General features: G+C 45.2%; 1 protein-coding gene across 1 annotated transcript in view; it reads right to left on the bottom strand.

Annotated features, from left to right (window-relative positions):
• Window positions 1-25,413, bottom strand: part of LOC105668792 (myb-like protein AA) — a 52,314-nt gene that overhangs the window by 13,819 nt on the left and 13,082 nt on the right. The window contains exon 2 of the mRNA XM_012361376.2: window positions 12,604-12,642. Within this exon, the coding sequence (XP_012216799.2) occupies window positions 12,604-12,642 (39 nt within the window). The remainder of the gene's footprint in view (window positions 1-12,603; window positions 12,643-25,413) is intronic.

Here is a 25,413-nt window from a genome sequence, read left to right as displayed (position 1 = left end):
TCTGGAATTCTCGAGTCAGAGCGTGGTCAGCCCGAGCATTTAATCAAATAAAATTAATATAAAATATTATCTTTTCAATGATAATAAATTAAATGTCACAAAGTAATAAACTGTAGCAATTACAATAAAATATTGTTGTATATGTAAAATATAATAAAAACTTATTGTTGAGTAATGTAGTCGAACAAAGGATGCGGACTGTGTTATTACTTAAGTTACTCATGGCGTTACGACGTCATTTTAGAAGGTTACTCATCCATTGTTAGTACCAGGATACTCCAGCCTTATCTGAGATATTAAATCCTGGATACCTCATGAAAAATATATAACAACGAATATATCATTTAAATATTCAAAAAGTAAATTTACAAGTTTAAAATTTACAACTTGCAATTTTGAACATAATGCGTAAAAACTAACCAATGAGAAAGTACAAGCTCTGCTGAACTACGATTGGCTATGATCTACGATAAATATTCCATTAGAATTGTTTGCGATACTTTGATAACATCGCAATATTGTTATCTGGACAGCGCAGACAAAAGCTCTGCTCTCTTAGCCTCGCTTTCTGAACTTTTATCAATTTTCCTTTTTCCTTTCTCTCGTTTCACTATTTAAAAAACTTATTTCTTTTTGTAGAAAATGTAACGTAATGTTTGAACAACCGGGTCGAACATCGGCTTTATTTTTGATTCTAAATTCACATGTTAGCGATGGCACGTCATCTTCCGACGGCCCTGCGCGCGAACGCGCTTCGAAGGCTGAGTCGGCCGAGAGACCAGTCGTCGGGTAGATAAAAGTAGTCGGTGTATGTGTTGGTGCATTTACACACGCTCGACGTTGATATCGGCGATGACGCGATGGAAGAACACGAACGCGCCGGGGCAATATATATATATATATATATATATATATATATATATATATATATATATATATATATATATATAAAATACACACACATATATATATATATATGTAGATGAGTAATACGTGGATGTGTGCGTGAGCGCGCGCGCGAGCTGAATTTTCTGCGCCGTGCAGCACACGACGTCGAAGCGACGTTGGCGCGCCACGGTGGTCATGACAGCATGACGTCAACCGGCCGTGTGTTATTTTCGAAAGGGGACTCGACGATGGCGGCTCCGCGCGGAGAAATTGCGAGGCGGCGCAAACAGCCGGAGCACGTCGCTATCGGACGGAGAGGAACAACGAGGCGAGCTGCGGGCGACGCGAGCGTGCGAGCGAGCGAGCGAGCGAGTGGAATATGTCGAAAGGACTCGCACAGTTGCGTCTTGCGTGGATGGAAAGCATTTTTATTAAAGACATGTAAATCGTCACAGACGCGAGTTACGAGAACGTTGCTTTACGTAAATAATAACGAGCATTGTTTTTTAAGCACCGACACGCTTACTGCCTAAAAAAAAGTTACGATTGCATTCCTCTCTGAGATATCGGCGTACTTTCCTTCTGTGTTATCTTTCAGTTTTGTTGTTTTCGACAATATATTTCCAACTTTTATTACCACTTTTAATTTTACAATAATTTTTGATGATGTATCTTGCAATTAGTTTGTGAAATATTAAATTTTAATTTATTTTCTACTGTAATAAGTTTAGAAGTTATATAATAATAAAAAAATATATGCAACGCGCGTCTGCCTTCAATTCTAATTAAACAATGCTAAGTAAGCAAATTATGTTTTAATAATATTATTAAATATTAAAAAGATATTTCACAGCTGATCTTTAGAGATTGAATCCATCGGATATTTATGTTGCTATCTCCTTTCCACTTTCTCGATCCTCCACGTCTTGGTATAGAAACCCATTCGTATCCTGACGTTTCCCTTTCGTCACAGCTATCACGTGCGCGCGACTGGATCGAACGTTCCGATTTGACAAATGTCCTCGGGGACGCGACCGGAGGTCCTCGGGTTTTACGTGAACCGGGGCCAAGGTCGAAATACTATCGCTCTACCAGATCGTCGGCCTGTTAGCGGCGCAAATACAACCTGTGATATAGCTCGTCATACATATACATATATCTGTTGTATATGTATGAAACTCCGAAGAAAAAAATTTTTTTTGTACATCAATACATGGTGTCGAAAGACGATTCATAATTTTCTGAAACGCCCCACTGTTAAAATTTGTCGCTATTCTGGAGTCTGACCGAAACGACGACAAGTTTAACAGAGTAAAGTCCGCGGCAGATTAGCCACGCGCTATCGCAACGAGCGCGCGTGGATAAGATTGTACTGCGCCGCGCCGCGCCGCGCCGCGCCGCGCCGGTCGACCGGCTTCAGGCTTCAAGGACTCCGCTGTTCAAGGCGGTTAAGACGTTGAGACGAAATTTCTCGTCGAGGCTCCCGTTGCTCAACCCTGGAAATACAGCGCGCGAATATAGCAACGGCCGTCGCGAATATTTACATTTCTGGTAGAAAACATTCAAAAATTATCGCGCCGACTTTCAGAAATTTTTAGAAATGTATTTTGAGATTTACATAAAAAAAATATCTTTTACCGTCTCAATTCGTAGAACATCTTTTTTAATCGGAGAACTTTTCGCAAGTATCTGGAAATTTTAATACAAAATTATTTCATTCTAGAAAATATTTAATTACATAACGTGAGTTAAATATAATTCAGCTTCGGCATAAATTTACATTTCTTCACTTTTGATTAAAGAAATTTTTGTCAGAAAGTTATTCTCTTTCGCCGAGGAAGTTTCCAAGTTTCTTTGTAACTCTCCAGAAAAGACTGGCCGATACTGTAGATACGGTGCGAGACAGTGCCGGCCTTTTTCGGCGACACGCGACTCGTGGCCGAAAACAGCGCGGGGGAATACGTCATCGGGCGCGAAACGCGCGCGGGAGTCTGCGTTGTTTCAGCCCCGAGGGACAACGGGCACGTGTACGAATCGGTCGTCGCAGAAGGGACGCCTACGGGGCGAGGAACCGGGGGGGGTTGTGTTCCAATGCGTCTCGACGGTAACTACCCAATAGGCGACGCCGACCCGCTCATTCACTCCTCCGCCACCCCCGAGACACCCCGCTCGCTCGCTCGCTACCTACGATAGCGCGTAGGCGATCTCTCCAGCACGTAGATAGGCGCCCTTGCCCCGCGCGCCTGTATACATACGTATATACAGAGAACGCGCGTATATATGCCTCCCGACCGGTAGATACCCTACCCTATATACGAAGCGATGAGGAGAGCCTACGCGCCAGTCGGGCCTACATTAGGGGATGAATAAAGGAAGGTCGCCGAAAACGGAGGGTCGGGCTGGCTCTCCCCTTGCTCTCCAGTGCCTCTCATTCGGTCGATCCTGATTACGCGCTCATACTCGATAAACACGCACGTGTGTTTTCGGCAAGCGTTTTATAATACCTTCGTCTCTCACGCGATGGTTAAAATTGTATGTTATTGTTGACGTTAGAAACTTTCAGTTTTATTTATTGAAAGATACGGCATTCAGTAAAAATCATATCAAACGTTTAATTATCGAAATTTTTATAATACATTATTAAAATATGCACAATATTTTATTAAAAAATCAGATGGAGCTAAAAATAATTCTTACGTTGGAATATAGTATTGCGTTTGGAATAGCCAAGAATACACGTGATCTTTTACTGAAAAGTTTTTTCAGACTGAGCGTCGCTGATAATATCTGTAGGGACGCACGACATCTGCGGTGTCCTGAACGAAGGGTCCTACCCCGAAAACTGAAGAATTGGGTGGGGGCCCAAAAGGGAGAGGGAGATTGAGAGTGTGAGGGAGAAAGTAGAAGAGAGGGAGCGAAAAACTCGAGAACGGAAAATTGAGTGACGCCGGCGAGAGAGCGAACAGAGAGGAGAAGCAGAAATGGGGGAGATGGAAAGAGAGGGACGGAAAAAGAACGTCAGACTCCTCGAAATAAAGCGACGGAAAACGTCACCCTGGAGGTCGTTAATTGTTCCGTGCCAGTTCTAGTAAAGTCAAAGGTTTGTGCGTCCCCCCCCCGCGTATCTGGCCATGTCTCAATTTGCTTGGATGACAGTGAGAGCATTTCGAGCGTGAGCCACGTGTCGTATAAATTCACAGTGCGACATTGATATAGTGACATAACGAATTCTATTTGTAAATTATAATACAATAAAGGACTATGCGATAACCGCGACGCGTTAATAATAAAATTATATTTATAAGAATACAGTAGTATTTTTAAATAATATCGTGACCATTATATATTTTCCGTGAACGCAAGTTGCTTATCTCGACAAAAAAAAACAAAAACAAAACAGTTTCCAGTTGATAAAGTGCGCGTATTTTCTAAATTCTTTTTTAATAATAAAACATTTTCGGATAATCAGAATTTCCAACATTTTTAATAATTAAGAATGAACTTTGCTCATATATCAGAAGCGATTCGCGTCAAGGTAAACTTCCCCTTTATTCCATCGAGAATTCAAACAGCTTGACGGATGCATCCGTGCGGGCATCGCTGTGCATACACACACACACACACACACGCACACACACACACGCGCGCGCGCGCGCGCGCATACGCGTCCACGCATGTATGCACGCGGGTGGCTGTACCTTCGCCGTGTGGGAAAGCGGAGACGCACGCGGCGGCTGAAAAAGGGGGCCATATGTCGGGCAATGGTAGGCACCCTTTGCGCGTGGGAGTGCCGGTGGGGATACATATACACGCCACTCTCCCTTTCCGATACATTTTTTGCCCCGCGTCGGATTTTTTAGCGTAGCGTCTTCCTGCTTACGCCGCGTATGACGCGGCACCCTCCCCCGCGGCCCATGCGTCCTCCTCCTCTTCTCTCCCGTTTGCCCTTCGGCGTCCGTCACCCGGCGTCATGTGGAGCGCGAAGGTTTTTATTTCAAATATTTTCGATTTCGATAAAGAGAGAGAGAGAGAGAGAGAGAGAGAGAGAGAGAGTGTGTGTGTGTGTGTGTGAGAGAGAGTGAGAGAGACTCGCCGATTGACCCGTCTATGAATGGAACGCTGCGATCGCTCATGGTGAAGCTGTAAAGCAATATAGTTTGGGACATCGTACTCAATATACATTTACAGTTGTGAGTTGCGCGAAGTGTTTTATGGATATTGAGTGTCCTTTCAATTATGGATACTTTGACAAATCCTGGACTAATCTTTTCTTTACATTATAGCGGAAATAGAATGTAGATTAATTTTCCATTAAACGCACGCTGCATTCGCCATAAAATTGTTCACATATAAATAAAGCACTGTGCCATACTGCCGTTAAATTGTAATATATAAGTAACGATGCATGTTGGATAAAATAATAAATTCGCAGCACGGTTCAGAAAATTTCCACCTGTTTTGATCGAGGAATACCCCGGTTGTTTTGCACGGACAATGCGGTTAAAATAGTACACCTAAGACCCGAGTTAGTGTAAAGCAAAACAAGCAAGGGAGAAAAGAAAGAAAGAAAGGGTCGAGGAAGGGAGAACGAAGCGAGAGAGAGAGAGAGCGAGAGAGAGAGAGAGAGAGATAGAGGCAACGCGCGCGGAACCTGTTCGTCTCTGACGAGTGGGCGCGCGAGATGAAGTTTACGATGTCCGTGGGACACTCGAAGGAGAGAGAAAAGGAAGAGAACAAGTGGACAGTTCGGACGTAGCAGGTGTCGGCCAGTCAACAATGGACACGCGTCTGGTTTGCGTATATGTGAATACTTTCCATTTGCGAGACTGATGAATTGACGTGTGACTAAGAATGCACCGAATCACGGTGGCTTTGCGATCGGTAAACAAAAGCTGGAAAGACGAATAAGTACTCAAGCACCGAGATTTTACCGTTGCAATACAAGTATCGGATATAAATACTTTTGATTGTATTTCATTTATTAATTTCTAATATAATTTTCTCTCAAACATTGAAACATCGATATTTTCGAAATTACTAATTGTAAATTAAAAAAAAAAAAAAACTTCCAATAAAGTGAGCTTCGGACATTTAATTTTCAGTGAACGGTAATTTGAATACCTATATGATCGATAATAAACTGTACTTTATAATTAAGTATAAAATTACAATATCTTATTCTTCGCCAAGTTCAAGATGTATTTTAATAGCGAATTTATTAAACACTGAAAGTCGAAGCTCTTTTTTCCATAATAAATTAACTTTCCTTCACTGGAAATAAAAATTAACTTGATTGCTTAGACCTGGATTGTTATGTCAACGGTTTTTTTTCACGCTGTGACAGTTTTGTATCGTTACGTCAAGGTCTTCTTTGTGTCATTTTGCTGAAATGCCTAAAAATTGGCGGAAAAATTCGAAGTCGCATGCGTGACTCACCACCAAAAACGAAATCTTCAAGAATTTCAATGCATTTTTGGAAAGTTATGTGCCTCCACTTGTGAGGCCCGGACTTTAGTTCGATACCTGGGGCCCAGGTAGGAAATACGTGCTTGGGTCGTGCTTGGGTCATGTTGAGCCGTGACGCTGGGTTGCCTTGACGAGGGTCGGGCATAAGGGCGCATCGTAGAATGTTCCATGAAGAGCCGACAATAAAACTTCAGGGATTCTCATCCCAGCTCATAGCAATGTAGCAACATTCAACAATAAGGTCGAAACAAATGGCGTTACTTCACGGAATGCAATATTCAAAATTCGACAGATGCTAACAATTTAAGAAAAGGACTCAACATATTGTCCAATAAGATCGCATTTTGTCGATTGCGATAGATTGCTCAATATTTGCATTCACTTTCATTTAAGAAGAAAAAATGTAAAACAATTTGTAATTAGGAACAATACGATGTTGCTACTTCATATTTGAAACAATAGATTCTAGATAACATACATGTCCGTGGATTAATGGAAATAATCACCGAATAGTGAGTGAACAATGATACGAGACCTTATGGTTGAGATAGCGCGTAGAAGCTGCGGGACCAGGTCGGATTTGAGTTCGGGGTAGAAGACCCTATATACGCAGCACCCAAAGGGAGAGAGAGAATGAGGGTTGCGGAGCCTTTTATGCCGCGAAGGGTCCCCGGTCGGACTCCGGCCTTGGACCTTTTTGTTCGGATCGTCGAAGCGGCAGCGGAAAAAAACTCCCTCCATCGGCTAGGTCTACCGTTCCTGCGGGAGCGAACTGTGCAGGACGATGGGCTGATTGTTTCGTTGCAACACTTTGCACTTTATCGCGATAACGTAACTATACCAATTAGCTAATTAGATTGCAAGATACCGAGCGATTACGTAACTTCTTATTTTGTGAAACTGAAATCGTTAAGACAAAGTCCTATTAGAGTTTTAATTCATATATATCAATAAGATTTGAGAAGTTCGCCGGTATAGGATATTAATAAATCATATTTCTTTCATTCTAATTTTCGAAACAATTCAAATTCTTGGCAATTCAATCGAGAGAGGATAAAGAATAATGTCAGCAGTGAAAAGTCTTCTCGAGAAAAAGCAGGTAATGAGAAAAAAGATTTGACAAGAGTGAAGGCTGGAGGAAAGAGAAAAAAAGATAGAGAAGAGACAGAAAAGTCCTAAACAGGAAACGATTTTTTAGGCATTACGTCATCTATACAGGTAATACTTTAAATTCTCAAATCAATTTTTAATCATCAGCAAAGACCTAAGAAAGTTTCGACATTTTTGAATGTTCGAACAAATAAAACTTTAAAGATCTGAAACTGGATTCTAACAGATATTTTATATGCAAACCTGATAAAATATTAAACTGAATAGTAAAGTAGATATCATGATAAATAATGAAGTAAACCTATAAAAGTAACACAAGAAAATAAATTGTAATTAATATGTGATAAATATTTCGATCTCGCAATTATAATTGAACAATTCAATTCTAAATTTAGATAAAGCAAAATGATACTTTGCAACCAAAAAAAAAAAAAAAATGGAACAAAGACTAGTTATCCCTGTTTACAATATTTACTATTTTCGCACAAATTTTCCTTGATGTCTAACTGTTCGTGCGGTTAAACTTTCGGACATTGCGAATCGATTTACAGTTCCGTTTGAATTATACGAGCTGTGCGAATCTGAATTTCAAGCGTTTCTACTTAACTGTTTGACCACGCAGTTCATTCGAATCTGTGTCTGAGCCCTAGTTTCAATCCCTGTATAATGGCGCGAAAAGATATACGCGCATCATATTTCAAGTTACACCTCGGTGTATCGAAGACTCCTTCAAGATCTGAGAGGGGCAGTCGTCAGCGTTTCCCGCAAACAATGGGAGGGCATAATGAAAATCCCGCGAAGTCTCTCTCTCTCTCTCTCTCTCTCTCTTTGATTGTTGAAGCCGTGTGACGACGGAACAAAGCGAGAGAAGACTTTACTGTTAGGCGGCTCTCAAGATGCGCGCGAATAGTCGTCGTACAGCCGGTCGTAGCGAGCGGGCGACCGAACGATCGAGTCAAGCGGCCGCGCCTGGTTATTCCGATCGGTAAAAGCCAAGTCATCCAGCCAGCCAGCTAGCTAGCTAGCTAGCTAACACGCTAGTCAGACCAGAGCCTGCTGGGCTGGGTGTTGGTGAAAGGTGTGGCCGCATTAACTACGCGAGAAAAGGAGAATGCAATATTCTAGCCATGGCGCGCGATATTCACCGACGACGACGACGACGCCAACGAAATGATGAGAGCTACGACGACGACGACGACGACGATGAGGAGTGTAATCGCTCTCATCCTGGTGCCTGTCTCCTCCTCGTCGTTCGTTCGACGCAATATCTTGGCGAGTACGCCGCAAGAAGGGGCAGGGAGAGACATGAATACGGCGACATTGGTCGAAAAGAACGTCGGCGTACAGGTGGTCGGCAGCGAAACGATCGGAGAGTACCGCTTAATGGGATTCAACGACCTCCGTACGCTCGGATCTAGGAGTATGTCGTGCTATATCGCCCCCGGCCGATCCCGTCGACGTCGAGGCGCCTCGCGGCTTTATTTACCCCCGATCGATCGCGCCCTCGTCGCCAATATTTGGATCGGACGAATATTAGTCATGGAAATGAGAATTTCCCTATTTGTCGGCAGAGACAATTCGTGATGTAGCTCACGATACAGCGCTCTCGGATCTGGGCTGTTCGCGCTACATGCGGGGCTATCAATGAACAGATGCGAATGAACAAAGAATGCTTGTCAACTAATTTTAAATAAACTTAAATTTTTAACCAATTTTCGTGTAAAATAAAAATTTATTTAAAATTGCGTAAAATTATCGAAGGAAAATCAACTCCGGAGGAAAAGAGAGAGAAAAAAAGCAAAGACGTCTTTTTCTGTAAATCTCATGTCCATAGATATCGCGTCCGTTCCGAGCGAACAGTTTGCCACATTTTCTCACTTTTCTTAAAGACGATCCGCAGGTTGGAACGGAACGCGCGTGTCGCGCGAGGAATCGGCGATCAGCGGGAATTCCCGCGGAGGAAACGAGATTTTTCGCGTCATAAATTCCTGCGGGAGGAGAGCAATGGGAGATCTTTCGCCCATAGCGGTACCGTCCTTGCCGGATCGCCTCGAGCAACGCTGGCCCTGACGCGCGGTAACTGTTCCCGTATCCTGTTCGGACTATTCCTAGCCGAGCGCGCTCGCGAGTGAGCGAATCAGGCTTAAAATCGCACGCTCAAAACGGCGCTCTTTCGCAATTATCCGCAGCGTTACGCTCGCATTTTCACATCATTCTTTTCCTATACGGCAATTACACGAAATATGAGAAAATCTGGAAAAATCTGAAGCAAATGCAAGAATGCTGAAAAGAAAACAAAATATCGCACCATCGTTCGCACGATGAACATCGAAATCACGTTACACGCATTGTTCTTTTAGCATCAAAAATATGTTTCGTATAATTCGAAAAAATTAGAAATAAAGTTACAAATCATATATATATATATAGCTAGGGATCATATATATATATATATATATATATATATATATATGATCGTTTGTAAAGAAAAAAATGATGTTCGAGTGCTCACAATGCGAACAGTCGCGAACCGGTCTCGTTCGATGCTGTCCGCTTGTCCGACACGTACGCGATGTTTGACACCGTCCGAGCATTATCGAAGTATCCGCGACGGCAATCGCACGCCGCGGCTTTGGATTTACGAGTGTCAGCCGCGTGCTAGAGTAGCAAGATATGGAGGGAGATGACGGCAGCCGGTGGCATCGGGGTCGCGGGACGCCACAACGGTACGAAAATAAAATTCGTCTCGCCGTTGCGCGGAGAGAACCCGTTGATCGCGCGCAGCCAAGATTTTGAGCCCATAATGCTCTCAATGTACAGACACGCGTGTCTCACAAATATTATATCGACACTTTTATTTGATACTTCGACACCGCGGGTCTCGCCGGTGAACCCCAATCGTATGCATCATGGAACTCATTCGTGAAGCTCAGCGCCAATGTTTTTTTATAAAGTCTCAAGCGCAGTATATATAAATAATGCATTTGAAAAATAAATTTAGTAGTCAAAGTATTAATCGATACTGAATATGATAACAATTTTGGAGGGAATATAACAAGGTTACTGTTACGTATATCATTCATGCTATTGAATTATTTTATATTTGCGTTTTCTAGAAGAGTTGCGTAAATATTTCAATTTTAATTGTCTCTCCAGACGAAAGTAGCATTTATTCGCAGATTTTTTTTCACGAATCTTTTTGCGAATTAATTGCTTTGGAAAACAATAATCTATGTCTTGATTAAATAGAATAAAGATTAGACAAATATTGCAGTGAAGTCTGACAAGCTTTTGTTTCGAAAATTGGATAATACGATAAAGGTGTCTGAACACATATAACGACAAATTATCAAATTTATGATATATGTTTTAACCGCGAGAATAACATTGATAATAATAACAAGCAAATAGTTGTCATAATGATGGAAGAGACTGCGAGAAGTGACGTACGTCATCTGTCAAGTTTACGTCCGAAAGTCTACAAATACATCAACTCGTGGAAGTACGAGCTAAATAATTTCTGTAAAAAGCACCGGCGCCGTCGACAAATTTGTCCGGTTATACCGGTGCGAAAGTTTCGCGAAACAGAAACATGACAATTCGTCATCAAGATTTATAAATTCGTTCTGACAAACACGCGAGTACCTGGAGCGGTTCGCGCGACAAGTGGAAAACTCCGCTCGAAAGATTGTAATACGCGACTGCTAAGCGTGCAGATCAGAATTTAACTGCGGCTCATGAAAGCGATAAGAATCTTTCGAGTCGACAGAGAGATATTAAAATTCCTGTAAAAAGTCCAAACGACGCGGTTTCGAGATTCAGCTAGTTTTCTTCAGCGCGACGCACAACGCGCTCAAGGCTATGTCGCAACCGGCGCGGTAGCGTCATCGATATCGCCGTCCAGCTTAGCTCGTGGAAGATACGAGCCAGCAGCAACAGCGGCGGCAGCAGCGGTAAATGCGACGCGGACGATGTAGACGGCGACGACGGCGACGACGACGACGACGACGACGACGAAGACGACGACGAAGACGAGGACCGGCTCCGCCGCTGTTACTGTTATTTTTAACCCGACGCCGACGCGCCGAGTCTGTAGTCTAAAACCGCGTTTACCCTCCCGCGCCTCTCCCGCGCCTCATCTTCCACACCGCGGTCCTCCTTCTCCTCTTCTTCTTCTTAGCCGAGACGACGGCGGGAGGGTTCGCCAGGCGTGCATATTTCGGAGCCTATTTTCAAAGTGACTTTCTATTTCCAAAGTCACAGGACGCGCGCCATCGGACGCTCGAGGCCTCGCGAAGACGCCGAGCTTGGGAAACAAGAGACCGCGTCATAACAACTCGGTGAAGCTCGCCGCTTTCCCAAAATCTTCTTTAAACATTTATTTTCAAAATATAGTCTCTCTATGCCTTCGGAATGAAATATTTTATTATTAATAACGCAGCGATTTAATATAACTCTGTCTGAAAGCAATTTGATTGCATTTTCAAGGATAAACATCACGATTCTAAAATTTATGAATCTCTAATATCATCACTTGGCTATCGAGCGATAAATATCAACAAAGATTTTTCTTCGGAATGCAAAGTCAAATATGTGTCTTATAATCGATTCGTATATCGGCATTCTACACTTCGTCTCGTGGGTCTCTTAATTAATCCACTGAACAATCGATGCAATCGGCTTGACAATGGTGTCTATGGTCAGGGTTATCGCTCGCAATATGGAGCCAAACGAGGTTAATCGCGCGGTAGATGGAAGCTGCGAAGGACAAGTCCTTCCAAAGTGCACTTTATATTACAGGGGGACATGGGAATGTTTTGCGGTAAATTCGGAAAACTTCACTTCGAGTCAACCTGCCTAATGTATTCCTGTTTCCGGTCATTAGCTTTCCATTTGCCGCACACATTCAGAGCTACCAGCGTCACGCGTGACACAAAAGATAATACAATAGACATGGTTTTTATCGTATGTATGTGTACGTGTTTGTAATGCCCCAAATCTACTATATCTTCCATTACCGCGCGCTCTCCCCTATTTTATTCTCAAATGAGTTTACAAATATGAATCTCAGTGCGGAGTTATCGCAAATTTGATAAACGAGAGATTGAATGTGATTATTAGATTATAAAATTTGCTTACCTTTAGGCCCAAAACATCTTCCCTTTCATTAGTTTTATGCTGAAACAGAAAGAAAAGAAGGATCGTAAGTCAATGTTATTTTAACTTTCAAATTTGATGTATCATAAAAAAATTTATATCGCTAAATATTGCGACAATGATAAATATTATTATAATTGATTTTATAATGAGTATATTTTTAAATATAGTTTTAGTTTCAATTGATTATACCGGCAAGAGTTTGGAAATGATATAAAAATAATAATTTATTCTATTTTTAGTGTGGTTAAATAGGCGCGCCGCATGTGCAACGGATGTATCTATCGCTTTCTCTACAAATGCGGTCACGCTGTTGCTCATTGTTCGCGAGTGCGGAGGGGGCGCGTTTTCGAAAAATTCCAGCGTCAGAGTAAATCTCCGCTAAAATAGACGCGACCCGACGCGTCGGGCGTTCGGCGCGGAGTTAATGACGGTCGATAATGCTCGCGAAACGCCTGTACTACCGATGGCCAGGCGGCGGCGAGCGGACACAAAAGCGGCAACATAAAGTGGCGAGAAACATCCCGTGCCGTATGCCCGTCGCGGGAAAATCCGTTTGAAGAGCCAGTTTTCCCGCCAGTCGAGTCAGCAACGTCGCGCGGCACGGCGGCGAGAGAGGCATCGAGAGAAAGAACGAGTCGGTACTGCTAGGCGCGAGGCGTCGGGAAGGGAACGGCGAGGGAGGGAAAGGAACGGGCGGCGCAAGGAGAGACGGAGAGAGGCAAGAAGAACAAAAAGAGAGAGAACGAGGGAGAGAGAGAGAGAGAGAGAGAGGGGGGAGAGAGAGGGAGACAGAGACAGAGAGAGAACCTCGAAACGTGACAACGCCGCGCTAATGCGTTGTAGACTCGGTTCCGTGCTGATACCCACGCTCCGAGGCCTCGCCTCGTCTCGCCTCGCCTCCTCGACAGAGCTTGCTTCAGCTCGTCTCGCCTCGCCTCGCCACGGCGGGAAGTCGCCGTTGCCTCGGCGTAGAGCGAAATACTTCTACCGGCGGACTTTCTACTCGCCGGAACGCCAAAGAGGGTTGCCGTGCGGCCAGCTTTCACGACACAGGGTGGATCCACGCGTCCCCTTAATCCGTCGGCGATGCATCGCCGAGGTGTGATGCACCCCCCCCCCCTCCCTCCTCCCCCCCGATGTGAGACTCTGGTTTATGGAGCGGCGGAATCCACCGTTGATACTGACTACTGATAATTTCGCGGTTAAATTATAGCGTTCCGTTTACGCGGAGGGTAGGAATCTCCGATATCCGATGGAGGCAGAAGTGTTTTTCGCAGGAACGAACTTTGCGGTCCTTCCGTAAAACTTAAAAGGTCAAGCATCGGTTCCAAATTACAATCGTGACGCTTTTAGAAGAGGCAGCGCGATATAAAATATTAAAGCGTAACAAGACCCTCCGCGTACATTATATACGGAGTATAACATGTAGCAATAGTATATTATGTATACGCGATGGCGCATCGTTTGGCTTCCGACCAAATATACGCTCGATCGATCGCACCTACCGATCCGTGGCGAGCTCGCCGCCGCTCGCGAGAGAGCTAACGCGGACGGAACGGATACACGGGGGCTTTCGAAAACGCTGCGTTCGATCGCCGCGCATTGTTTTATACGTGGGCTAGTGCCGGCAAGAGAGAGAATCGAGTGCGGCGAGCGCGCGCGCGCCGATCGAATTTTGCAGCTCGCTGGGAAGCGCATGCTCGGCTCGGCTCGGCATGGTGCGGCGCGGCGCAACGCGGCGAGCGGCGTTTTATACGTAGAAAATATTCGCGGTTGAAATTCGAAAGGTAGCTCTAGCTCGAACAGCGGCGTTTCTTCGACCGACGTCGTCGGTCGGAGCAACTTTCTAGTTTAGCTGACGTGCGTGCGCCGAGGAGCCCCGCGTGTATGTGTGCGTCGCGTGTGTATGCACGCATTTACGGATACGCTGGAGTGTGTGCGTGCATGCGGGCATACATACACGTGATCGTCTCTCTCTCTTTCTTTCTTTTTCCCGTCCTCTTTGCTCGCTCGCTCGCTCACTCACTCACTTCTGTCTCTTTTTCGTTCTCTCTCAGTCTCTCCCCCTCTTCCTCTCTCTTTCTCGTTCTTTCCGTCTGCCCTTCTCCGACGGTCATGTGGAGGAAAACTGGTTTCAAGAGAATAGAGCAACTGCGCCTTACCAGCAACAGCCACGAGGAACGAAAGCTCCGACACCCTCGCGCATAAGTTTAACATCGTATGCACGTATATGTTACATATGTGCCGTTTGGCGGAACAGGGACATAAATTAGTAAAAGCTTAACTTTGGCGTGTATCAGTTTTCGCGTATAATTATGTTGGAGTAATATAAATTTTTCGATTACGCAGAAATACCAACGACCGCCCCAGAATTATTATAATTTTTCTGATCTATGGATTCTTCCCCCAACTCAAAATTTACTTTGATCAAATTTTCATAGAATTTATATTAAAATATTAATACTATGTATATGAACAATAAACATTAAGTCGAAATAAAGATCTATTAAAATGTGATTTTGATGACTCGGAGATCCATTTGTCCACGAATTTATAACTCAACGCAAACCTGTAATTTTCGTTCCTTTCCGCCGATGACTCAAAATTGTTTGACGTTTCGAAATCGCAACAAACAACAATAACGTTTTTAACTTCAGTTCCTGTCACGCTCCAAGGCTAACTATATCTCAAATATTTTCGAATGAAATATGAATGTGCGAATCACCTGGAAGGATCTACGGCGAGGTGACTTTCCCGTACACGCCGATTTCAGATTTTTCATCTACTGGAGCGTAACTCGAGATATCGTGCGCGAGAAATATCGATGGTATACTCTCCGGCAGCGCGTTATGTAAAATGCGAGTTTTGTAACGCGACGCAGGAACAAAGTTTTCACAATTACGACACCGAAATGGGTTTAACGCGCACGGTGGATGGACGATGACCCTGTTTTCCCGTCCGTCCACCACCGTTCGTTACTACAAGGTGAACAATTCGTCGGAATTATCTTTCCAAGCGGCGTATATCCGCGTTTCGAGAGTGCGCCCGCACCTAGCGCGTAGACAGCACTCGTCGAGGGGATCGTCGTTGCGGTCGGGAGCGCGGATCGAATTAAAAAAGCACGCGTGAATGATGGTCTCGGGATCTTTAGCGCGAAGCATTGCTTTATCGACGGGGTCTCGTTACAGGTAGCAGGCATCTAATCTCGTAATTTCGCGTGGTCTTTTTTCCACTCCGGGCACTCGTTTCTCTTTTACCCTCCGTCTCTATCTCGCTCTCCGCGCTCATTCCCTCCCTCCACATCTCCTACTTACTCGACGTCCCACGTATATATATAATATATATGTATTATATATATGTGTATATATATATACATGTATATATGTAATGTGTGTATATATATATATGTATATATATGTGTATATATGTGTATATATATGTATATATATATCTATATACATATATACGTATATAGCAACGAGGCTCCCTCCGCAATATACGTATCCTCGTCTGACTTCGGGATAGTTTTACCCTCGCGAGTGGGCAACGGGTTGATTGCACTGGCGGCTCCGCATTTGCCGGCTATCTTCCTCCAGCATGCGCCCTCTCGCTCTCCGTCCCGGTTCCTCTCGCTTCGTTCATCACCCACCCCCCTCTCGATATCGCGCTGCCGCTTCTCTCGCTCCCACCCGCCGCCGAGCGCAATCGCTCGCTCTTCCTCCCCCCGCTCGCTTTCCCACTCCCGCTATCTTTCTCGTTCTCTCCTTCTACCATCGACTCGCGCGGCCAACTCGTTTCTCGTCTCTCTCTCCCTCTCTCTTTGATTCTCTTTCTCTTTCCCCCTCGCTTCGTCCTTTTTCTCTGTCGGTCGTCCTTTCGGTCCCTCTATTTCTGTCACCGTCTCCCTCTCCACCCCCCGTTTCGCGTTCCCTCGTTCTCTTGCGCTGCCTGACGAGCGAGCGAAGGGATGGAGAACGAATAGGGGTTTCCGTGGTAACGCCCCATGCACGAGTAATGCCTTCCATCCTTGTCCGACTACGCGCTCGACGTCCTTCTCTCGTCGCCGCATACCCTGCTCGTCCCGCTCCTCGCCGTCGCTCGCTCGCCAACAGCGAACACAGCGCGCACACCGCGCACTTTCCTACCCTCCTCACCGCTCCCATCCTCCCGCTCGCCCACGCTCCCCTCTACGAAGCGCTTCTGCGTACAGGCTGCTTCATACGCTATCGTCGAAAGCTTTTGCCGAGTCGGATGAACGGGCGAGAAAGCGGAATTCTCTCTGCAAATCGAAATTACGCGACTGCGGCGAAAAGCGTCGGTCCGAAAATTCGCGATTCATCCTACACGTTCAAAAGTAAATCTCATCTCTCCTCGTGAAAATAATTGAACGGAACACGCCGGGCGAATCTGTCACTCTGACCATCGCTCACTATTATACCACTTTCGATTTACGATAATAATTGATGATTATTGGAAATTCGAATCTTCCGCAAAAGTCGATGCGTTGTCATACAAGCGGCCGCTTTATCCGAGAATTCAGGGAAGAAAAGCGAGAACATTTTCTGAATCGGACCGTAGAACGAACGCTCCGCGCCTAGTTTCCATCCAGCGTATAGATTTTCTTCGTCTCGTCGGGGCCGAGGAGGAGTACAGTTAGGAGAAGTTTAGTCTTATGGTTTTTTGAAAAATGCACTTTTTTTGAAATTGCCGTAGCGAGGAGATAGGTCGGCGAGAGACTATACGGAGGCGTGGAGAGGCAGGAGGAAGGGGTGGTTGAACGCGGAGGTGGGACGGAAAGCGTGGGGAGGTGCGCGATGGTAAATGCGCAGGTGTATGGGAAAAGTCGCTTACGCCCGTAGTGGAACCGGGGCAAAACGAATCCCGTTGAAGAGCAGCTATGGAAAATTTGCAAATTCGTGCTGGCGCGATGATGAACGTCTAGCTAGTGAAAATAATTTCGCGCGGCTGAAAAACAGGGGGGAAGAGAGGGAGGGAGGGGGAGAGAGAGAGAGAAAAAAAAGAAAAGCACGCTTATTACGCGAACAGTAACTAGCTCCGAAATGCCGCGCCTCGACTGCAGTCGGTTTAGGGGTACATTAAACCTGACCTTTTATATATCAGCGTTATATCAGAGCGGTACTGCAATATTTTCTTGCAATTCTGATAAACGTTCCTAAAATGTTATTTTCCCTGAACGTGTAAGCTCCATTTTGCCGTTGACGGTTATTTTAAGGGAACATTAGAAATGAATTCTGTATCACCGTTGGTAATATTACGTTAAAAGTTCTCATCATATGATTCCACCATGATATAGCACACGGAATTTAATCAACGTAATTGAATGTCATTTCACTTAATATTACAAGCACAAAGATGAACTTTATTTGATTCATTAACATCTAAATTTCTGTTGCATAACAACGTCGTTGTAACAATACGCATTTTTTTGTAAATAAAAAATCCTTTATGTTATTATTATCAATATTACATCAGTAGTACGGAGCCAATATATAAACAAGAATTGTATTTTTTTTTTATAAACGCAAATCAACATTACTCGAATATTATTCGCTGAAACTTTGTGCGAACATAAAAGCGAGCTTTGTAGCAGTTTGCTGTAGTCCGTATGACAGTACACATTGTAGTATCGGTTCAGGTCAAGCGAGTGCCGAGATTAAAAATCTCTGATGTCACTATCGGTGGTTATTCTCGAAAATAAAAACTATTGAATCGACGCACACCCCGATGATTATCGGCGATAACTAAACCCGCCCGCGCCAATTTTGAGGCGGAGAAGACTGATGATTTCTCGTTCGAGGGGGATCGTCATAATGTAACGCGACAACCCAACGCATAACTAATATTACTGGTTTCGAGATTCGTATCGGTAATTAGAGATGGCCATCCCCGTGTAGTCATCACGAAGACTGCACGGAACAACAGCAAGCGCCATTAAGCAAATAACCGCGGGATTGTTACTCGTTAGTTTCAGCCGACCGGAGACGTACGTCTCCCGACTACTCGCTCGCGTAAGCCCCTTCGCCACTCTCCCGTTGACTTCTTGCACCCTCCTCCTCCCCTGCACCCACCCCCATCGCGATCCACGTTTCTTTCTCCTTTTCCCGCGCACGCACGCATCCTTCTTCATCATCTCCTTGTCTCCATCACTCTCCACTTCACCCCGATGCGCAAACAAGAGAGTTGATGACGCGCTCTCCGTTGACGTGCGGAGAGAAAAAAACGAGTTTCGAGTAACTAGTTATATGACACGCTCGCGAATGTGGATCGCGAGCTTATTCTCGCGGTTATGCTTCCATGTTGTTCTTCGGCTCCGGTGCACATTCGAGAGAGTTTCGTCCCCCGCGAGAGAAAGAGAGAAAGGGAGGAAGAGAGAGAGAGAGAGAGAGAGAGAGAGAGAGAGAGAGAGAGAGAGAGAGAGCGCGCGGCAGTTGCGAGTTAGCGGACATATAAATGCGAGTAATTATTGATGGATATTCGCTCAAGAACTTTATTCTCCAAGAACAACTTTCGATGGTGAATGCTGTCATCTGAGAGAAACCGGTCCCTTTAAAAGTTATAGCCTTCTTAAGCGCATCTTAATATTGAGTTTTAGAGCTGAAAATTACTATCGATAATTATTAATAAATCAGTTTCAATCTTTGAGTAATATCGTTTTTAGTAATAAAAATTATTGAAGGCGATCTTGATAAAAATGACTCTCAATGTAACTTGAGATTAGAGAGTACAATTTACCTAAGAATGATTCAGAATTATTCAGAACGAAATTCTCAAGTGTACACCATAATTAGAGAAGCCCTAATTTCGAGCGGTCGCGTCCTTTCCGCCAGTTCTCTCGAATCAGCTCGGCATACGGTATTTATCGCCGGGAACACCGTCGAACCGAACTACCGTGGATCGTATTAAGCTGTGGTCCAAGTCGGAACCAATGAACGAGCGAAGGTTTTGTCAGGCGGCGGCGTACACTTGCTCAAATATATGATTATCTCGCTTGATGAAGAAGGCACTGCATTGTATTTCGGAGAGGAACGGAAATGTTCAACACTTTCGACGAACCTTTCTCAGATCACTCGAATTTACTCTCGCCTGCGTCGTTTTTCAGAGATCGAGTTAATGCAATTGCATCTGAAGACGTCCGCGGATACGCGCGTCATCATCACGATCATTAATGAGCATTACGATTATTACGTGTAGACGAAACAGTTGCGCAATACGAGTGAAACGCTTTCATAATGTCGTCAAATATAATTACACGGATAATCGCGATTTCAACCCTTACCTATCGCCGATAGAATCCCATTCATGTTCGATATGGATATTGTGTAAAATATCGGAAAAGAATTTTGATATCATTTTTCATTATAATTTCACAAAATAATCGATAAGAACTGATATCGTGTATTAACGCGTACTATCTGCAGTTAAAAGTGGAAATTGCTGCTGGAGAGAGTCCGCGTTTGTTCAATGAACGAACGTCCAAATTGAAATTTAATTTAACTAAAATATATGGACAATCTAAAATATAACGATGTTATTATAAGCCGTTTAACCGTAGTTACATTATCTTACGCTTGCCAAGTTATGACAGTTGAGAGTTGACTCTAATGCCAACGCTTCGTATACTCTTCATTAATATTTTAAGCAAAGTTTATGTCAACTATTAACGATCGTAGCTACACCGTTATTCACCGTCTCTCCGCGCGAATTGAATGTTGTTTGCGCCTCGCGGCATCTAAGAATCGCGAGCATCGACAAATAATTACGTCCGCGAGCAAGCGGCGATTCGTCATCCGAGTTTACGCGCGTTCGATGACCGAACGAAAATGCCGCTAAATGAAAATTGACGTAACGCGCGCACGGCGAAGCGGCCGATCGTCTCTCTCTCCGCGAGAGAGGCGCGCGCGTTACGTGTCGCCGCACGGAAAGAGCCCCGAAATTCGGCGGGGCGTCGGTAATGGCATAAACTGTATACCTCGTGTTCAGCGACTTCTCTCGCGCGCGCGATATATCCAGCTCATTCTGAGATACAGCTGTGTACGGGAGAGAGCCGCGGGTATATACGAGCGCGGCGCGTATATACGCCACGTCCATGTACCACGTAGATGTACATAACGATACGTACCTATATACTCGCGCTATAGTTTAACGCGGCGGTGGTATAAGGGTTAGGGGCGTGGTGGTGGTGGTGGTAGTGCCGATGTGGTGGCGGTGCGCGATGGTGGCGCGGGGATAAACGGGGGTCGGGAGGGTGAGATGAAGCGAGGCGGCCGGGGGATGGTAAAGAGGGAGGAGGGGGGAGATCGGGGGGCGGAGGGAGAGGGTGGTGGTAGGTGACACGGGGGAATGACGAGGCTGAGGGTGGGTAGGGTGGATCGGGGGATGGTGGCCGTTCGATAGCGGGCGCACGTGGCCGCGCTTCCCGGAGCCGCCGTCGTGGCGCCAACGTCCTATTAACCCTCCACCCGGCCCATCCGCGCGCGCGCGCGCACACAGACACACGCGTAAAAGTTCACACATATACAGATGCGCGCACCACCCGCACCCGCGAAACGGCGCCCACCGATACGCCCTACCACCGCCACCACATGGCCGCAGGACCACCACCGGTCGAGAATTTCCAGCGTCGATTCGCGCAGGCGCCTAACTTACTTAAAGGACACTGACTCCTCCGCGCCGTAGCGCCCTGATGGGATCCTCTCTCTTTCTTTCCCTCTCCCCCTACCACCCCCCTTTTTTTGCGCTCTCCTACCGTCTCCTTCTCTTTCTCTCCTGCGCTTCTCTATCTCTCGCGTCGCTCCACCTCGATACTTTTCGGAGGAGGTCGTTGAAAATAACGGCTCGCGCGCGCGAGAGGCGATATATTAAAACTTCGCTGGTCCGCGCGTAATCAATTTTCGTTAGCGCGAATATCTAAAATCCACGAGTACTCGTGTACTCGGGCGATGCACGAGTACGATCGAGATTCTTTATTGCGGTATGTACTTTCGAGGTTCGACAGGGTTTTCCCCACGTACGAACGTAATATAGAATAACGCAGTTTATGATATAGAAGTCTCTCCCTCCGAAAAACACCCCTTTGTGCACAATATTATTTTCGCGATAATAAATGCGAGCGCGTATGCGACGTATCAGGTTTTCCCCCCATTTTTTAAATCTCCGCAAATATGTAATTTCACTACCTGACTCGGTACACCCTGCACACGACAGTCCTAATGACGAGGTTTTACCGATGGCCGCACCAAGTTCGGCGATACGATCTTCTTGAGCAACGGACGGCTAGATAAATGGCCACGATCGGATTATCCGCGATCGCGAGGTCGCGTGCACGCGATTGAATCGTCATCGCGGTCCAAGAATAAAAAAAGGGAGGGTGAAGCGACGAACCTAAACTAACACTTATCCGAGTTTGATACCATCAATTAAGAGAGCGAGATAGAGATAGAAAGAGAGAGAGAGAGAGAGCTTCTGATTAAATATTTACTATAGGAAATTTATTTTTATGTATAATGTGATAGCAAAAGAGATATCATATATATTTATGGTAGCATTGAATAGTAATTTGCCTTGTGATTTATTTACGTTGTATCTCATAGCATCAATAGTTATCGAAGATATATCAATGGCATTAATACTCGTTTTTCCGATGCTCAGTAAACAAGAGTGTCATCAGTCGTTCAAGTTTAAATACTCCAAATCGAGACGTGCTCTACTAACCCATCCAAATAACGCTGTTTGCGTTTATTGTAGACGACGTTACATGCCGTTGTTGAATTGTGCTTACCGGATGACGCATCTCTAAAATAAGCCGGAGCTACGTAACAGAAAAGATCTACACGCGCCTCGCGGCTACAATTTATCCTGCATAATGCGACGTATCCTGTAAACGTATAATCCGCAGCGCAAACCGGCAAAATTCGTGTGCGAGCGTTGAGTGATTTGGGTGGCATATCTGCGATCGATGCAATTCTTCGGAGAACGAAAGAGTTAAATAAAATATCGGAAAGCTTGGCGAAAAGCAGTCAGCGGAAAGAAAGAGCTAAACTTTTTTTCGAATTTCTCTTCATACTGGTTATTTGACTTATTCCGAGCTGTGCGCTATGAAATTTATATTCAATTGTAACAATAAATTGTATCATTCCGATGAATCTTTTTTCCAAACAAGATTGAGAATCGTTCGTCTCTAATTCGTATAGCGAGATTTCGCGAATGAGTAAAACTACGCTCGAGCGGGGGAGGGGAAACGGCGATCTCGGTTGCGATCGACGAGCGGCAGCGACCTAGCCTTGCGATACCAAGCTCTCCCGCAGGATCAATGCGGACTATCAACCCTCGGCGCTATCGAGCGAGCGAGCGAGCCGCGACAGTAACGGCGTAGCGCGTCGATCGCTGCTGCTACGTCGAGTGAACTCTGTTCACGAGGACGAAGCCCGTGAGCGTCCCGAGAAATCGCGCGGTTATGCATCGCAATGGTAGAAACAATGTTACCAAATGTTAATTTCAATTACTGCTGCAGGCGGTCGATGAACGCGAGACATAGAGAAATCCAGCGACGGGGTTCGGAGAATGGAAAAGGCTCTTTTGCGTTGCTTCCAGAAATAAAACGTCGAATTTATAAATACTTGAACTTTCATACATGCAATTCTTTTATTTTAAAATAAAAGAAAAATTCTTTTTACTCCAACGTTTTATGTCATGAATATTTCCTGGCTGATCAATTGCGTAATCGCCTTCTATTCGATTGAAAGCTCTTGCGCTAGGATATTGCCTCTGGTACCGCCACTTTACCGAGTGTTACGTCGACTTGCTACGCAATAATTCGAATACCAACGAAACATAGATACGTTGTTTTCAATATATATTTTTTTTTCCCGCGCCGATATCTTATTTCGCCAATAGTCTATGTGTGACCAATATCAAAGACCTTCGACATGCACCTGTGCAATATGGCCTGTCGAAACGTACTGTTGCTTAAAATAAAATAATTGATATATATAAAAAAAGAGAAATTAGAAATATTTCTGAAAAAAAGTGTATAAAATACTCGGAATAATATCAATCGTAATATTTAGTGGCGAGATAAGCATATATATATATATATTGGCAAACTACGCAAAAAAGCATGGTAAAAGGAAGCCACGAGTCGGCGCGATTAAGTTGACGAAGAAATATGTACACGCGTGGTGTGCGTAAAGGGGGGAAGGAAGGCCGCTGCCGCGAAGAAGCGCGCACGCCGCAAAAACACGTTGCTGGCCGCGAGGCGAGGTGAGACGAGGCGAGGCGCTTTCGCGCGAGCGAGGACGTAGCCGCGCGTGACGTCGTCGGCGTGGCGCGACTCGGCTACGCAAGGAGTCCGCGTGTGTGAGCGCGAAGGTGTATCACGGCGTGCTGCCACCTGCCCGAGAATGCGCGATTCACCGCACGTGGTTGGCCTTTCGCACGCAATAAAACGCGCCCGCCGCGAGTCGCGTGCATTGCGAAGGGCCCGGCGTGACCACGTCCCGACGGACCATCCCCGTCCGCGCGGAATGGGGAATAGCATATGAAAAAAAAGAAACAGCGGACGAGACGCGCTCTACGTAACTCGTATGGAGCGTGTCATGCGATTGTCCAAGTGTATCGATACACTTGGCTTGCAACATACATTGATTAGTCAATCAATTATCGATGCTAAGAAAGTAATAAGAATGAGAGACATATTAACGTCGCTGGAAACGTCGAATATAAGTGGCTAATATTTTTTCTAGATTTTAGGAATTTACACATCTCGTTGAGATGTATGCTGAAAAGCAATAATAAAAAGAATCGTAGGATTAATTTAACGTTATCGGGATATTCAGGAATTCTTCGCTCCTCGAAGTAAGGAACGCGTATTTGCCTCTGCCGTTGAACTCGTATATATCTAAACTTGTAATTTTACTCGTTATAAAGCTCTTGATATCAAATTGCTTCTGCGAGAATAATTTTTTAATGAAAAAGGAGTTTCTCGAATAAAGATCAATGGAGAGGGTGCGGCATTCGAGCGGCATCTCAAGCGACGTTATTTCCGAACGCAGCTAAAAAGCGGAGTGTATTTGGGAAGAAGACGTCGTTCTCGCGGAGGACCACCTCGCGAGGATACTTATTGCTGAATGAGTGCCGATATCTGCTCCGTTCGTGGAGTAGCCGCTTTTTACCGTTGTCGTCGCGCGCACGCTGCCGACTCCCGTTTGCATACGATAAGCGGTCGTCGTTGCCCCCACCACGCTTCGACCGCGCGTTTAGACGCGCTTTACTATCTCCAAAGGGAGTCTGCCTGTATGCACTTGGCAAAAGAGCGCTGCCACCTGTGTGTAGGCGCGTGAATTTATAGCTCGTGGGAATGTCGCGAAGGGAGAAAGGGAGGTGCGGACCGCGAGAAAGACGGAGATAGGCGGGGGAGAGGGCAGGGATAGGCGCGAGGGGGAGACGAGGGGTGCGAGGGATGACCCGAACCACGTGGCGATCTATTTGTCACGCGAGAGCGGTCACTATCGCGTTAAGTTTGGTTAAGCAATCGATGGATCTTGGCTGCGCGCGACCCGAACCGGCGCCTTTCGTGGTACCAAAAATACCAGCCGCGCGAAACGGGGATGCGAAAGATGATATTTCGCCAATTGACGAGTATTTGTCCCGAAGACGACGCGGACAGGTGGAAAGAAGTGTCGTTCTGGACACTACACTCGTCAAGTGCATCATCTTCACGTCCGTCATCAATCAATTGAAGAAACCTATATGTATTGTACATTTTCGATT

The sequence above is a fragment of the Linepithema humile genome, chromosome 3, assembly GCF_040581485.1.
Source record: "Linepithema humile isolate Giens D197 chromosome 3, Lhum_UNIL_v1.0, whole genome shotgun sequence".
In the NCBI taxonomy this organism is placed as follows: Eukaryota; Metazoa; Arthropoda; class Insecta; order Hymenoptera; family Formicidae; genus Linepithema; species Linepithema humile.
This window is presented reverse-complemented; position numbering and strand designations above follow the sequence as displayed.